The 17,661-nt window shown below is 43.8% G+C and overlaps 1 protein-coding gene across 1 annotated transcript in view; it reads left to right on the forward strand.

The window, feature by feature from the left end:
* The window catches only part of PITPNC1 (phosphatidylinositol transfer protein cytoplasmic 1), a 133,373-nt gene that overhangs the window by 43,649 nt on the left and 72,063 nt on the right, over positions 1-17,661 (forward strand). The window contains exon 5 of the mRNA XM_035720651.2: positions 6,454-6,525. Within this exon, the coding sequence (XP_035576544.2) occupies positions 6,454-6,525 (72 nt within the window). The remainder of the gene's footprint in view (positions 1-6,453; positions 6,526-17,661) is intronic.

Here is a 17,661-nt window from a genome sequence, read left to right on the forward strand (position 1 = left end):
TTTCCTCGGAGGCACACAGCTTGTGAGAAAGGAAGCTGGGGTTTGTACTCAGGTCTGTTTCTCTCCAAAACCTGTATTCTTTCTCCTGAATTCTTGCCTCCTGTGGGTGATGCGTGTCCTGCATCTGGATGCAGGCTGGTGGCAGGCCTAGTGCCATCACTTACTAGTCAGCACCACCCAAGCCCGAAGGTAGTGGTCATGGATGAAGCCATTGACATCACAGCTGCAGCCACTAAATTAGAAGAGTATAGATGCTCCCATTTTCCTGAGACATATTCAGACTTCAACGGGAGTGATTTTTTTATGCAGATGCCAAACGGGTGATTTGAAACGGAAGCAGTGGCTGGATTCTTGAGGTTCAGTCTTGTTACTGGTTTTTCCATTGGCTCATAACAGATTTCCCACAAACATGGCAACTTCAAACACAGAGTGTCTGCTGGGCCCAGGTTAGCTGGGTGCTGGCTCAGAGTCTCACTAGGCTGGGCTCCAATCTTGTCTGGGGCTTGAGGTCCTCTTCCAGGCTCTCTGGTTGGCGGATTGCTGTCATTGGACTGAAGTCTGGTTTTCTAGTTGGCTGGCCTCCAGGGGTCTCTCTCAGCTCCTAGAAGCTTCCGTCAGGCTCTAGCCCCATGGTCATCTCACCACATGGCCTTCTTCAAAGGCAACCAGAATCTCTGCTTTTTCAAAAAGAGAAGTCTTATATAATGTAACAGCTTCTGATCACCTTGGACATCTAATCAAAGGGGCTACAATCCCATCGCACTCACAGGTCTTGCCCACACTGTGGGCAAGAGGGATTGTTCAAGGTGTGTAGACCAAGGGCTAGGAGTCTTGGGGGCCATCTGAGAATTCTGTCTGCCGTGAGTGTTTTAGTCTTTCCTTTGTGTCATCATGTGCCTAATGGGACTCTAAGGGTTCAGTGCTCCTGAGTGACTGTGCCATAGAGAGCACAGGTGTCTTCTGAATCCCTTAACATCTTCCAGTTTTAGCCAATAGGTGACACTCCCAATGTTTCCCTTCTCACAGCGTGTTCCACTTGGTTGTGTCAAAGTTCCCAATTTCTTTTCTGCTCCCACACTCCTGAGAGTTCCTTCTGTAATAGGGGATCCCCCTCATCGATGAAAGTGTGTCAGAATCTTTAGGGGATACCGCATGTTTTGAGAATGTCCAGGGTTGGAAGGTGGGGCGCTCCCTTCGAGATACTTGAGATGGACCGGGCGAGATGGTATATTCCCAGCTGGATCAAAGCCCTGAGTCATAGAAAGCAGAACTGAAATAGAAGATTCAATGCCTGACTGGCTGGGTGACTGTGACAGTGACAGCAAGGAGTGAGGAGGAATCCTCCTGAGGGACATGTTGCAGCTTATCTTCTGCCCGGGGAGCCAGACACATAGCTAATTTTGGAGATCGAAAAGGAGATAAGTGTGTGACAAAGTACAAACAGAATGCTACCTGCACACATGGGATCAGTGTTCTGGTGTGGGATTGGGATGGTCTGTGGATACGGAGGAGACCTCAGGCTGAGAGAACTGTGGGCAGTAAAAAAACATGGCAGCCAGAAGTGTTCCAGAGAATGGCAAGTGGTCTTCTGTGACTGGGAGGAATGTAGGGTGGGGCCATAAAAAAAGTTAGAGTCAGATATAGAAGACTCTAGGTCTTTCCTTTGAGGAGGGAAGCTGAGCCAGCAGGATTTGGGCATTCATTGGATGTGATGGGTAAGTCTAGTGGGTTGAATAGCGTTTGTCAAAATTCATGTCCACTGGAACTTAAGAATGTGACCTTTTTGGAAATAGGGCCTTTGCTTGTGGCTGTAATTAGTTACGGACCTTGAGAGAACACCCAGAGGAAAGAAGGTGATATGAAGAAACAGGCAGAGCTTGGAGGGATGCAACCACAGACCAAGGAACATCTGGGGCCACCAGAAGCTGGAAGAGGCAGGGTTCTCCTTGGAGCCTTCAGAGGGAGCACAACATTGTCCACGCCTTGATTTTAGACTTCTGGCCTCCAGAACTGAGAGGGCGTTAAGACGCATCACTCATGGCAATTGGTTATGGCAGCCCTAGGAAGCTCGAGTACTGTGCTGGGGAATGTTCAGATTCAGTATGGACTTTACAGTTGGGGTGCCTGTAGGACCCTTGTTGGGGGTGGCCAGTGGGCAGCTGGACAGGTGAGAAGAGTGGGTGGGGTTAGAAATGTCAGCTTAGGAGGCAGCTGTGAAAGTGAGGGGCAGGTGAGATCCCCAAGGGAGAGGGTTCAGAGGATTCTGAGCCAGAAAATAGGGCAGAGGGCAGAACTTAGGGGAACCGGCCATTGAAGGGGTGGAGGAAGGAAGGGAAGGTGAAAAAGGAAGGTGGAGTTCTTGGCTCATACTCAACAGGGTAGAGGCTTCCTTGGGGTGTGGACAGGGAAGTGACGCTGGTTTGAAAATTCTTTGACACTTGGTCATTTCCATGCCCTATTACTCTGGTTGAGAAAGAGGTGGTGGTGAAAAAGCACAGACAGCAGGCACGGGCTACTCGTTGAACAGTTAGGCTGTGGAGACAAGGAGAAATGAGATTAGTGATAGACGAAGGAAGGAACATCACTGAACAAACTTGATACTTGTTTCTTAGGAATATGCCACTTTTCATGATATTTTTCAGGCTACAGGAAGGAAGCCAGGAGAAAATGCAAGTAATCGATGAAACAAGTTTCCAGAGAAGAGACTTACAGATATTTTTTGCTGTGCACCTGCTACGTGCCAGGCACTGTGCTGGGGTTTTACCCGAATGACCTCAATTGATCTTCTCAACATCCCTATAGAGAAGGGCGGTCCCTGTTCTGTTGCGGGGAAACTGAGGCTGAGAATGCCAAAATAATTTGCCCGAGTCCATGCATCTCAGATTTGAGCCCTGGTCTGCTGCCCTCTGTGTCTCAGTTCTCGTTACGTGATTTTCCACCGGGATCTGGAAAGCTACGTCTTTCTCTGATTCACAAAGAGTTAAGCAGCATAAAAAAATAAAAAAATAAGCAGATCTGCGGTGGAGGAGAGGGAAACTGTGAGTGTTTCCATCGCAGGGTCTTATTGAACTATGAATCAAAATTATCAGCTGCAAGGGAGGAAGGAGGAAAGCCAGAGGGGTCTAAACAAGGAAGGGGATTTAGGATCACCTCTGTAGTGAAACAAAATAGGAAACCAGCCGGGGAGCGCAACAACTAAACAACAACCGCACTTAACTGCTAAGGCTCTACTAGGATTCGTGGGCTGGGTGTTTAGGGAAGCTAAACTGTAGGGTAGACAGAACTTTCTCTCAAGATGGACTTCTACCCAGAAAGTTTTTAGTGACAGCTCCGAAAATGCCCTAGGCCAGAGGTACTCCTGATTTTTAACTTGCAACACCATACCTCCAGGGCTCCGAGAACCAGCCATCGGACATCCCAAGGTGATTATCAGTCCCAAACCACTGCTGAAGGAGAAGACTCTGACCAGCCTAGAGTTGACCTGTCCCATCCGGGTTTTCCCCACTGCCTGGCCAAAGCAGGTGCACTCCCAGCCTCTGGCAGTGTTGAGCTTCTGTTATGGAAATAACCTAAGTCCTTGACTCAAAAAATAACAGCATCTGCTAATTTGCCTAAGAATTTTGCATTTCGTATTTGGGCTTAATACCCAAATGCTAAAATTCATTTGTCTGACCTTAGTTAAGTGGTTGAGGGGTTCAACACTCCTCGCGGAGTGTTCCACTCTGACGCACCCAGACCCAGCTCCCCACCCGGGACGGCTCTGTTCTCCTGCCATCTGGCGCTGTGCATGCACTGCATTGACTCTCGTATGAATTACGGCTTACAAAGGACCAATCAGTTCGCTGGAAGCCTTGATATTTTTAAAAGGGTCTCAGCAGGTGCATCTCCCCGAGTTCACATGTCAAGAACTCCGCCATGGGGGCTCTGAGCTGCTCCGATCCCTCCAGGGTGTCAGTTCGTGCTGAGCACCCCCTCCTCGGACTCCCCAGGGCAGCATGCGTGCGGGCAGCAGTTATGGGGTGACGGTTTTGAGAAGAGACAGCAAAGAAGGTGTTCGTGAATAATCGCAGAGCTTCATTCTCCATAAAGACAATTACTGGGATTGATTGTTTCTGTGTTTCCTTAGTCACGGTTCAGCTTGCTCGTTTCACTTGGATTAAGACAGATGAAGGCCCAACGCACACAGTCAGGTGATGTCAGAATTATCAATGGCACGTCCAAGGCCCCTGCCTTCTTGTACACATGCTGCTAGGGTGCTCAGCTGCACTGAAACGGGATTCTGGACTTGGGGGGATGAAGCACATGGGGCGAAGTATTGTAGACTTCTGAATTGTAGATAACGAACACTCTTTTCTTCCCCTGCATGGGGTAGTGAGGTGGTTTTCAATGCAAGCAAGCATCTACATCCCCTGGAGGGCTTTATTTCACTATTTTTTTTTTAATTTAAAGATTTGTTTATTCATTCATTCATTCATTCATTCGAGACACAGAGAGAGAGGCAGAGACACAGAGAGGGAGAAGCAGGCTCCTTGCAGAGAGCCCGATGTGGGACTCTATCCCAGGACTGGGATCACCCCCTGAGCCAAAGGCAGACACTCAAGGCTGAGCCACCCAGGCATCCTACCCTGGAGGGCTTTTTAAATACAGGTGCCTGGGGGCGCCTCGGTGGCTCAGTTGGTTAGGCATCTGCCTTCGGCTCACATCGTGATCCAAGGGGTCTGGGATAGAGCCCTGCCTTGGGCTCCCTGCTCAGCAGGGAGTCTGCTTCTCCCTCTGCCATTCTCCCTGCTTGTGCTTGTTCTCTATCTCTTTCTCTCTGTGTGTCAAATAAATAAATAAAATCTTTTAAAAAAAAATCACACAGATTCCTGGAGGCCGTGCCTGGGTGGCTCCTCAGTTAAGCATCTGACTCTTGATTTCAGCTCAGGTCAAGGGTCCTGGGATCAAACCCATGCTCAGTGGGGAGTCTACCTGAGGATTCTCTCCCTCTGCCTCTCCTCTCTTTCTCTAATAAATAAATACATTTTAAAACACACACACACACACACACACACACACACACGCCTAGGCCCCTTCCCTAGAGTTTCTGATTCAATGGGTATGGGGTTGGGCCCAAGAATTTGCTTCTAGGATGCTGCTGCTGCTGCAGCTTTGAAGACTCCACTTTGAGAACCGGTAGGATAATGATGAAGAGCATGGACACTGGGAGCAGGCCACCAGTCTTGTAATCCCGACACTACTATTTACAAGTTGTGTGACCATGAGCCATTTACTTAACCTCTCAGTGCCTCCATTTCCTCATCTTTAAAAGGGATGATAATGATAGTATCTACTACATGGCATGGTTATGAGGAATAAATGAATAAGAACTTGAACGCACTTAGACCAGGGCCTGGTATATATAGAGTACGTGCTCTGGGCGTGTTGGATAAATAAATAAAGGAGCCAGACTCAGGATCGTGAGTATATCAGCTGGAGTCTCATTTCTCTGACACCTGCAGCTCCCAGTGGAGTTGCTGGGTCATTTTACCCATTAGTCTTCAATCCCATCTCTTGTGGCCGGGAAAGTTAATGCCCAGCTCGGTGCCGGCAGGAGGGAGGTTGCATCAACATCCATCAAAACCCTCTTCTCAAGCTACTTTAACCCTTAAAATCTCCTGAGTACACAGAACGTGGCTTGCTGAGACTGAGACAGTAGGGCAGTGTGCTTTTGGGGTTTTTCCTCCCTGTGCTGACAAAAAGAGGGGCTGCCTTTTACATCAAGCTCAGCTGCAGCCTCATGCTGAGTGCTGTCACTTGCTGAATGCTTCCTCTGGGCCTAGAATTTACTTGTTTTACACACATGGTTTTATTTAACTCTCAAAACGTTACTATTAGGCAATAAGTATTATCCCTGATTTACTACTGCCAGGGTTCCGAAAAGTTAAATTGTCTTGACCAAAGAAACATAGCTGTCAGGTGATAAATTCAAAACTAAAAACAGATGTGTCTGACTTCCATAATTTGTTATCCTAACATTCTACTGCTATATGCCACCTCCCTAGCTTTATTTATATGAATATTTACATAAAGGTTGAGGCTGAGTCCCCAGATACCCAGCAGTGGCAGCTTCTCCCCCATAGGTAAGCTCCCCAGAATGGGAACTGCCTGTGTCAGGGGTTTGCTTTCCTAAAAGCTGTGATAGGACTCACAGAACGTATTTCTTTTGGAAATGCAACGACTTGCCTTCCATTGCTTGGTTATTCTCTGTGGCCTAACTTCTGGGTGCAATTGTGTCCATGTTGCCAAAGGTGAGTTTTTCTCTGAATTTAGATAGTGACCTAGTACCGTAACACTTCTGATCGGGAATAGTGCTCCCAACATGATGGTCAGGAGAGCATCCAGAGGCTATACTGAGAATGTGAAGGGAGGAAAAATGATAGGCTAACGAAACTTTCCTTTTTTTTCCCTTAGTGTTCCTTTCTGCCAAAATTCTCCATTCATATAGAAACCAAGTATGAAGACAATAAAGGAAGCAACGACCGCGTGAGTAGCACCCCCGTTCTGTGCTGTGCCCTCATCTCCCCACCCCGGAGCTCTGAGAGCCGCAGCACTTTTCATAGCTGCTGGGGTGACCAGGGCCAGCTGCAGGATCGTGCCTGGGATCTCAGAGAAGCTCTGGCATTTGCTCTCTGGAGCCATTTCCCTGGGATTTCTCTCTGGAATTTCTTTGTTGTCTGGCCTTTCTTCCCATCATTATGTCCTTTCGCCTCTGTGCGAAATCTCTGTGATCTGGAATGATTGTCATTGATGTTTGAGGGGGATGACGGGGACGTTATGCTCCAGGATCTGGTTTCTGATTATTGGATTGGGCATACATCTTCTCAGTGACTGTGGACATTTATGTAGAAAAATGAATACAACCAAATATATGTGTGCATACTGTATATATTTTCTAGACTATGCTTATGTTCACCTATATACACAAATATGCACATATCCCACATTAAAATCAGTCCCCCTGGCCAAAGGGGACAATCTGACTCTTACTAGTTTTCAGACCCATACTTTATTTATTTTTTATTTATTTATTTTTAGACCCATACTTCAGTATTAGTATTGCTGAGATCCATCTTCTGACCTGCTTTTACCCCCAGCCTCTTTCCACTGGGGCAATGTCATTTTGAATCCGTTCCCGTTAGGAGTGGATGTTTTGACCAATCAAGAGCCTCACCCTGAGATTGGGCTCTGGGTTCCATTGGGACCTACTGAGGGAAGAGCCTGGATCTAGAAGCTGCAGAGCTTTACTTGCTTTACTTATTAATTTCGACTTCACTTACAATGTTGTGCATTTGTGAAGAATGATGAAGATTGAGACTGTGTCAAAATGGTCAAGAGAGCATTTCTTGACAAGATGACCCCTTTTGGGGCCTTCATGGAGCCAAGGGAATGCAAAGCAGGATGCAGGGTGTTGTGGGGGTGCCTAACTGCCATGAGGCAAGGTCTAAGGACTCACAAACATCATCAACTTGAAATCCTTTTTTCAGGTGAGAACAGTCCCTGAGAAGAACTAAGAAACCCTTTAGAAAGTGTTAGCCAGGCCTAACTAACACTATGGTTCTTTGTGTCAACATCTTCTAGAAGTCTTTTCTAAAGATTTAGATCTAGAAGGTACAGGTGTCTTTGTGGGGAAGACAGGTTGTCCCTTTCAAGGTGGAGTCTGCCTGGACAGAGCTAGAGTGGTTCCCAAGGGGCATCATTCAACTATATTTCACACCAGCTTGGTGTGGGAGGACACTCATTCCTTCACCTGGTATTCAGCAACGGCATATCAAGCACCTTCTCTTCTGAGTATGAGTATGTATGAGTTGCATGCATGGTATTAAAAATACAGACTCATTTCTCAAACTTTAGGTACTCATAGCTTAGCTGGAGGAAAAACCAACATAATAAATGAAAACATAATCACAATCATGGGCTTCCCTTCCTTCAGTGTAGAGATGCCACTGCTAAACCCTCAGAGTTGGAAAGAGCTTAAAAAGCAGCATTCATTCATGACCCCTTACAGTAGACCCCTTCCCCTTCGCTGTTGGGGGTACATTCCAAGACCTCCAGTGAATGCCTGACACTGCAGACAATACCAAACCGCATATATACCTGTTTTTTCCTATATGTACATACCTATTATAAATTTTAATCTATAAATGAGGCTCAAATAAGAGATTTTTTTTTTAAGATTTTATTTACTCATGAGACAGAAAGATAGAGAGAGGCAGAGACACAAGCAGAGGGAGAACCAGGCTCCATGCAGGAAGCCCGACTTGGGACTCGATCCCGGGTCTCCGGGCGGTGCTAAACCGCTGAGCCACCCGGGCTGCCCCAAATAAGAGATTAACAGCAACAATCAAGCAGAACAATCATAACAATATTCTGTAGTAAAAATTATATGCATGTGATCTCTCTCACTCTCTCGAAATATCTTACTGTATTCACCTTTCTTGTGATGATGTGAGATGATAAAATGCCTACGTGATGAGATGAAGTGTGGTAAATGATGTAAACTTAGTGACGTACCATTGGGCTGCTAGTGACCTTTTGACTTAAGGTCAGAAGGAGGTTCATCCGCTTCCTGACCACAGTTGACCACATGTAACTCAATCTGTGGAAAGCAACGTGTGGATAAGAGAATATTACTTTATTTTCAGGGACTGACTTGGCTTGTACCTGGTCACTTCAGCTTCTTGAACTAAGCTAAAAAGCCTGGAGTTAGTTTATCAAGGATTGGGAAACTACTTTTTTTTTTGTAAATAAAGTTTCATTGGAACATAACCACACTTGTTTGTATATTATCTAGGCTGCCTTCATACTACAACAGCAGAGTTGTGTATTTGCAACAGAGCTCATCTGGCCCATAAAACCTAAACTATTTACTCTCTGAAAAAAGTTTGCTAACCCCTTATTGGAGAGACTCAAATCAGAACACTGCCCACCAGATCTCAGATTTTGACCCACTGGATAGATCTCACCAGTTGTCCCCACCGAATGCCTTCTCCAGAATTCCTAGAGGTTTCAAGAGGAGAGAAGGCAAATAGCTGGGGTACTCTCCCCAGGAAGTTCAGGATCCTCTGGTGGTTAGTGTCCTTTGATGGTAATTTGATGGTTGGTAATCTCAAGGGAAGAGTTTAGGACCATATCCTTGTCAACAGCCTGATATAAGAGGTGCTTTAATGGCCAACCACATCAAAACCTCAATGTCTAAAATAATGTCACATCATACTTAAACTTGAACCCTTGTAAAATAATTAGTACTTGGGAAATGCAAAAGAGCACCCCCCCCAAAAAAAGGAAAAACCAATAGTTTTTCTATAATTCAGAGTTTACTGCTGATAGTACTTCATGTTCATGTACTAGATCATAACAAATCTATTTTTTAGCCAATTCCCCCCAAATTGAATCACACAGTATGCTGTTTTTGACATGTCAAAGTATCCTTCCCTGTATGACTTTTAAATGGCTGCACTGTATTCCATACTTACATATACTTCTTTAAACAATTGTTGGACACATGGTATTGAAATGGGCTTGACCCTTTTGACGTTCTGATTTAGCTGAGGACTGTCAGGAAAAGCCTGATACAGAACAGATGTGCCTGAACTGCGTTAACCAGCACAATCGGAAAACATGGCACGGGGAATGTTTTCAAATGTCTTCTAGCCTTTATAAACACAGGTCCTTGCTTTCTCGTCTCTGTGGTTCTGTCCTCATGAGTAGGTAAAACCTGCTCCATTTGTCGAGGTGTGAGGGGATGTACCAGCCCACCATGGTCTTTAGAGGTTGTTAGGACCAGCGTGACCTTCTGGTTTATTCTCTCTGTGCAATTCAACTAGTCAAGAAAAATGTGCATGGTTGTCATTTTATTATCTCATAGCCCTTTGTGGCAGGTGCTAAGTTCCTTTCACTACTCCTGTAGGACCTTAAAATCCCAGGTTAGCCACCTGAAAGTCAGGACCCATGTTTGGGATTAGCATTCTCTGTCTATGCTGAGACTTAGTCCAGCCCCACAAGAGAAGTGCTGAGCCCCTGGGCACTTGTATGCAGTGCTTGTCAACACAATTTGCTTCCTCTGGGAGAAATGCCAGCTACTGTCCCCTCTATTGCCTCCTTCTCCCCAGCTTGCTGACTCTGAGACTGCCCGTGGGGGCCCGCACCCTATCTCTCTGTCATGGCACCCAATTTGTCCAAGTTCCCATGCTAGCCCCTGCCTGGCTCCACTCCATGGATCCCCAGGTCTTGCTTCAGAGGCCACTGGGCCAGACGGACCAGCCCTGGCTTGATTAGACTTCTTTGCCAATTTGCCTTCCTCCAATTTCCATATTCAACAGCAGCTGTTGGATCACCCAGCTGCTTCAAGGTTGGGCCTGGGGAGACAGAAAAGGAAAACCTCATTGGTTTTCATTCACATGTCTTATGCTTCAAAATCAGAACATGGCAAATATATATTTATTGTAATAATACTCACTTTAATTATTAAAAGATAGCTTTATCCAGGAGTTCAGCACCAGAGCCTTAAGCAGATGGCATGTGCCGGCATGCTCTTTTTCTGTCCAGGGAGTAGTGTAGAGTTGTCGGTGGGAGGCAGAGTTGCTAGAGAAAATAGTGCAGTAGTGGGTATTTCTCTGGTCTCTCTGCTTTGCCAAATTATTTAATAAACTCAGCTTATTTCTTTGCATTTTCTGGGTGTATCGTCTTATCATTCAGCTAGCATCCTTCATACTGTTATCTGCACCCTGTTTCTTCCCCTACCTGCCAAAAACTTAATGAAATTTGATGACGGACGATAAGAAGCAATAATTAAATTGAAAGACGCTAGTGATAATCATATTGATTAGTGATTGAATAGAGTACATGTTGTTATCCCATTATCAATTACCATACAAGTAATTTTTTTTACATGACCCAATATCTAGTTAAAAAAAAAAAGTAGTGGGATGACTAGCTATAAATATCTTCTTGTTAAATAAAACTCATATATTTATGATTGTGAAAACCTGTGAGTTGTGATTACAGCAACCAGGACACAGTGGGAAGGTTGTCTTAAATCGAAGCCCATTTATTCTATGCACATAATAATGAGAATTATTTAGGTTTTAATTAGTGCTGGGAGGATGGCACCAGGCCAAAGTAGGGTTCTGTTGTTTGTCCAAGGCCATGATTCTAGATCTGGGAGAGAAGGTGCTTCATACATGTGTGACAGCTGCTGCTGGGTTACTGTGGCTCAGTGGGGTTAAAGGGAGCGACTTGCCTTTATTTCCTCTTCCAAACAAAGTCAGTACCATTGAGAGCAGTGGCTCTCAACCTTGGCTGCACATTGGACTTAAACCTGAGAGATTTTCACAACCGCTCATAGCTGAGTTCCATCCTCTGAGATTCTGATTTAATTGGTCCTGGGTGCAGACTGGTCTAAATCAGCCAGCCAGAACATAAGAAGACTAGAACGTTTTGCTTCTAAGAATGCCAAATTCTCCAATTAGGAGTCTGCAATTTTAGAGAGTCCATCCTCCAGTTAATGGAGGGGAGAGGCAACCCAGTGCCCATTCGAGAATTGAGACCAATGGTTCTCAATGGTGGCCACATAGTGAAGTCACCTAGGAGGCCTTTAGCCCTCACTGATGCCACTGTCTCATCCCCCAGGGTTTTTTTTTTCCCCCAGGGTTCTGATTTCATTTGTCAGGGGTCGGGTCCAAGCATTGGGATTTGTAAAGCTCCCTGGGGTGAAATTAGGGGTGTCCAGGCTGAGAAGTTTAGATTTTATTTATTTATTTTTTTAATATTTTATTCACTTATTCATGAGAGACATAGGCAGAGGGAGAAGCAGGCACCCGATGCAGAACTCAATCCCAGGACCCCGGGATCACGGCCTGAGCCAAAGGCAGATGTTCAATCACTGAGCCACCCAGATGCCTGAGAAGTTTAGATTTTAAAGGAAATATAAATGCTGTTTAAAAGCAACTGTGAACACTTAGGAAATCAGGGTCTCCCAATTCTTCACTTCTTCATACCCCTCGAAACAGAATAGTTTACAAAAAGCATGTTTATATAACCACCAGCACCACCTACACACACAATAAGAGGGCCTTAGGGCACCGTATTTATTCTTGTTTGGCCATTATTCCTCAGCAACAAAACTCCTCTTATTGGATGGAAAGAATGTCCAGCTTAGTTCTTGGAAGTATGATTTTGTGTCCTTCACAGAGCTCTCCTTGGAGGTTCCCTAAAAGTGGTATATGGATCTCTTTAGTTTCTAGTTCAGCTCTGTTGTAATCAAAGAACACGAAGTCATTCTTTGGGAAACAAAAAGATCAGTATTGAGGTCCCAGCTACGTGATCTTAGGCAGTGATTTCTTTATCAAAAAAGTAGAGAAAATTATGCTTGCATAATAGCACGGAGGATTCAGACAGGTTAATTTACCTAGAAACACTTCATAAACTGTAACATGCTATGACAATATTAGGTGCTTCTGTTACGGTCATACCTTGGAATTAACTGTGTTGACGATTTCTTAACGAGACTCTGCTTTTGTCTGAATTGCCAATAAGCCATTTCTTGTTCAACAAATGTTGAGTACTAATGTGCCAGGCATTTTAAGAATCATTGAGGATCCAGCAATTAGACAGACAAAGCGTCCACTACTCCTGGAGTGGGGGAAAGCTGATAATTAGCAAGTAAACAACTTCAGCTGTAGTAAATGCAAAGAAGGCATGAAGTAGGGTGGAGGGGGCGCTGGGCTTGAAGCCAAGTGGTCAAAAATTGCCTCTCAGAAGAGGTGACAGGTCCAGGGCAGATGTGAGCCTGGAAGGAGCCAACCATCTGTAGGGGTGTCTAGGAAAGGAGATTGTTAGGGACTAAATTGCATCCTCCTAGAATCCCATATGTTGAAGTACCTCAGAATGTCACTGTATTTGAAGCTAAGGCTCTGAGGAGGTAATTAAGTTAAATGAGGCCATTGGGGTGGGCCTTGGACACACAAACTAAGAGCCAGTAAGCCCAGAGGAAAGATGAGGGCAGAAGACCATGTGAAAACACAGTAAAAAGATGGCCACCTCCATGCCAAGGGGAAACGCCTCAGAACAAACTAAACTGCCAACACCTTGATTGTGGACTTTTAGCCTCTAGACTGTGAGAAAATAGGATTATGTTGTTTAAGCCATTCAATCTGTGGTATTTGGTTATGGCAGCCCTAGCAAGCTAATACAGGGACAATAAACATCAAGGTCCCAGCTCCTGACATGGCCTGGCACATTCCAGAAGACCAGTGGCCAGAGGATTAGATAGTAGGAAATGAGCTGTTTTTGTTTTTTTTTTAAGTATCAGGGGCGCCTGGCTGGCTCAGTAGGAAGAGCTTGTGACTCTTGATCTTGGGGTCATGAGTTCGAGCCTTACGTTGGGATTACTTAAATAAATAAACTTAAAAAAATAAAGTATTTGAAGCGAGATTACGTAAGATCTATGAGCCCATGGCAAAGAGTTTGGATTTGAGTACAGTGGGAAGTTATGCAAGGATTTTAAACAAAGGCAAAATACGATATTTATGGGGTTTTAAAATAAACTTTTTGGTTTGGAATATCTTAAATTTACACTAAAGTTGCAAAGATAGTACAGGGAGTTCACATATACCCTTTACCCAGCTTCCCCTAGCATTAACATCTTATAAAACCCTGTTACATTTCTCAAAACCCACGGACTTGGTTCAGATTTCACCAGATTTTCCCACCAATGTCCTTTCGCTGTTCTAGAATCCAGTTTAAAAGACCATGTTGCTTTACGTCATTTCTGTTTTTAAATGTTTGCTCTGGCCATTCTATGGAGTATAGGTGGTAAGAGAGCAAGACTGGAAGCTGGGAGTTCAGTTGGCAGTGATTGCAATAATCCAGACCAACGATAATAATGGTAGCTTGGGCTGGAGAGATGACAGTGGGTAAAGAGAGCAAGGATAGATGTATTTTGGAAACAGACTCACTTTCCGTTGGACTTGATGCACTAGAGGGGGGCAAAATAAGTATAATCTCAGGATATCCAGCTTTATCTACCAACCCTGATTGGCATAGTGAGGAACAGTGAAGGGAATCAAGAGGTCCACTTGAGACACAATCAGTTTGAGGTGCCATTGAGACTTACCAGTGGAAACAGCAAGTAAGGAGTTGGATGTATGAATCTGGAGTTCAGAAAGAGGTGTAGGTCATGATTCAGAGAAAGAAATGAGGCAGGTTATCTAGGGAGAGAAATGACAGCAAAAAGAAAGTTCTGGTGCTCCGGGATGGAGAGCACCCTGATCCTGAGAAGGATCTTCCCTTCCCATGGCTTTCAAGTCCAGCTTCTGATTATTATCTTTTCTAAGACTCATTTCCCAGGCAGTTGGGTGGCTTGATCGGTGGAGCAAGCAACTCTTGATCTTGGGATTGTGAGTTTGATCCTCACATTGGGGAGGGGAAATCTAGTTTCTTCTCCTGGGCGGGTGCCTTCTTTGGATGAATTGAGTAAACATTTCAATCCTTTGACTTTGCCTAAGTTGCATTGCATGGGAAAGTTAGCCAGAAAAATTCTCCTCATGGCCACATCTTACATTGAAAGTTACCAACTGACAGAGAGGAAATTTTATCATAAGAACTCTGCTTATGGGGATCCCTGGGTGGCGCAGCGGTTTGGCGCCTGCCTTTGGCCCAGGGCGCAATCCTGGAGACCCGGGATTGAATCCCACGTCGGGCTCCCGGTGCATGGAGCCTGCTTCTCCCTCTGCCTGTGTCTCTGCCTCTCTCTCTCTCTGTGACTATCATAAATAAATAAAAATTTAAAAAAAAAATTAAAAAAAAAAAAGAACTCTGCTTATGGAGGAGTTCTATTATAATAGTCATCATGAAGTTTGTTTCATTATTAGTATTACTTTTGTATCTTTAACATTAAGAGGGCAACGTGGATGGATTTATTTACAGATTTCAAAGTTTGCTAAAATTAATTTGTAAAGTAGGGTGGCTGTGAGAACTGTAGAATCCCTATTTACAGGTCTCTGAAGCTGATTATCTTTTCCTCAAATGGCTTCTCATTGAGGTTTATAGAAAGAAAAAAGCATTTGCTTTATTTTTAGATGTGATCTCTGATGTCTTCAACTTTTATGGTTCTGTTTTTAACCTTATATTATTATAACCAGCCACCTACAAAATCTGCAATTTTCTCTAATAAATCAGTACATGCTAAAAAGAAGGTTGCACAAAACACCCCCATTTGCTATTTTGAAGGATTATTATCCACTTTGGTTCATGAAGTGGAAAGTCAATGTCCTTGCTCCCTCGGTGTCTAATAGTATCATTTTGAGGACAATGGGAAACAGATCATGTTTGATTCCTTAAGATGGTGCCTTTGCTATTTGTGGTATAATTTGTGATCTGAGAGCTGGATGTAAGAGACATGTGAGCAAAAGCAGCATCTATGCAACAGCTTTCTGATTCTCAAGTTATATAGTCAGAATGCAGGCTATATTAATAGATATAGCGTAAAACAGTATTTGCTTTTTATCTGGGCTTGATTCGTTGATGATGCTGTGGTAAATCCAGAAAGGCTTGGCTGTTAGTAGTAAGGATTAGGAAGACCATTAACCAAACCAAACTGGTGAGAAGCAGCATCATCAAAGGGACAAGGCTGAATCATGGTTGGGAAACCAGAAATCAGGGCTAGGAATGCAATGCCAACTATCAAGGTGTAGGTGACCATTTTACAGCTATTACAGTAATAATTGGCTCAAGCAAGAGTCATCAATGGATGCTAAAACCATTGGATGAAACAGTATTGGGGAACAGGAATTCACATTATCTCAAAGAATCACCCCAGAAATTATGTATTAATTGCAAACAGTAGAAAAATCTAGTGGATACCATCAAGGAGGCAAATTTTGCACCACCAGGAACAGGACACACTGATGTAATGTGCCTCCCATTGTGACACACGGAGAACACAACATCCTGGTGGATTATCCTTGCCAAAAGTTTTTAACCTGAATCAATCAGAAGAAAACAATCAGACAAATCCAAATTGAAAGACGTTCTACAAAACAACTAGCCAAAACTTTTTAAAGGAACATGTCATGAACTTAGGGAACTGCCCTAGATTTAAGACTAAAGTATAATTCAACTACTAAATTTAAAGCCCAAAAATAAATAAATAAATAAATAAATAAATAAATAAATAAATAAATAAATAAATAAATTTAAAGCCCACATCACTGATTAGATTCTGAATTAAGGGGGATGGGCCAGTGCAGAGGACAAGACATTGGGACATTTGGGAAAAAATTTTTTTTTCATTTGGGAAAATTTAAATCTGGACCTATATATTAGGTAATAATATGGTACAGTATTAAGGTAATATTAAATTTCTTGCCTGTGATCTTTACATTATGTATCTTTGTTCCTGGGAGATATATGCTGACATATTTAAGAATGAAGTATCATGCAATGTATCTTACTCTCACACGGCATAGCCAAAAACAAAATTTTATTTTTATATGTAGGTTTTTTTCTTTAAAAAAGGCTTATAGGGCAGCCCCTGTGGCTTAGCAGTTTAGCGCTGCCTTCAGCCCAGAGTGTGACGTCAGGTTCCCAGCATGGAGCCTGCTTCTCCCTGCTTCTCCCTCTGTGTCTCTGCCTCTCTCTCTCTCTCTCTCTCTTTCTCTTTCTCTCTCTCTCTCTCTCTCTCTCTCTGCCTCTCATGAATAAATAAATAAAATCTTGATAAAAATTAATTAATTTAAAAGGCTTATAAAAATTGAGGAACTATGCACCTGTTGCAATGAGATGTCAAATAACTTACTCAAGGTTACACAACAAATCTATTGTTTTTCTTTTTTTTGTAGCCATGAAGCAGAAGGTTTTAGTCCTCTTTCCAGTGATATCCTTTTTTTTTTTTTTTTAGGTTTAAAAAAATTTTTTTTTATTTTTTGAGAGAGTGAGAGCATGAGCAGGGGGAGGTGCTGGGGGACAAGCAGACCCCCTGCTAAGCAAGAAGCCCTAGGTGGGGCTCAATCCCAGGACTCTGGGAATTATGACTTGAGCTGAAGGCAGACAGTTAACTGGCTGAGTCACCCAGGCACCCCATTTTCCAGTGATATCCTGATTTTGTTAATGAAACAGGAAAAAATTTAGTGTAATCATAACTATTATAAGCATTAACATTGATTCTGTTCACTTAAAAGATGTTTATGAATTAAAGATCTTTTTTTTTTTTTAATTTTTATTTATTCATGATAGGCACACAGTGAGAGAGAGAGAGGCAGAGACACAGGCAGAGGGAGAAGCAGGCTCCATGCACCGGGAGCCCGACGTGGGATTCGATCCTGGATCTCCAGGATCCCGCCCTGGGCCAAAGGCAGGCGCCAAACCGCTGTGCCACCCAGGGATCCCTAAAGATCTTTTTGAATTGCAGAAACCCTGGGTTCCTTCTGAGTAATTTCACACTATGTATGGGATGTCTCCTGAAGTTTTGAAAAGGCAGATGGTGATGATGGAGACTAGCCTTCTAAGTGTGCCCTTCTGCTAAGGGTTAGAGCCCAGGCTATGTGCCTCTCTGGATGTTTGTATACTACCATATTTGTGCCTCTCTCCCTACAGTACTTGTCAGGCTACATAGTAATTGCT

Source organism: Canis lupus, chromosome 9 (genome assembly GCF_003254725.2).
Source record: "Canis lupus dingo isolate Sandy chromosome 9, ASM325472v2, whole genome shotgun sequence".
NCBI lineage: Eukaryota > Metazoa > Chordata > Mammalia > Carnivora > Canidae > Canis > Canis lupus.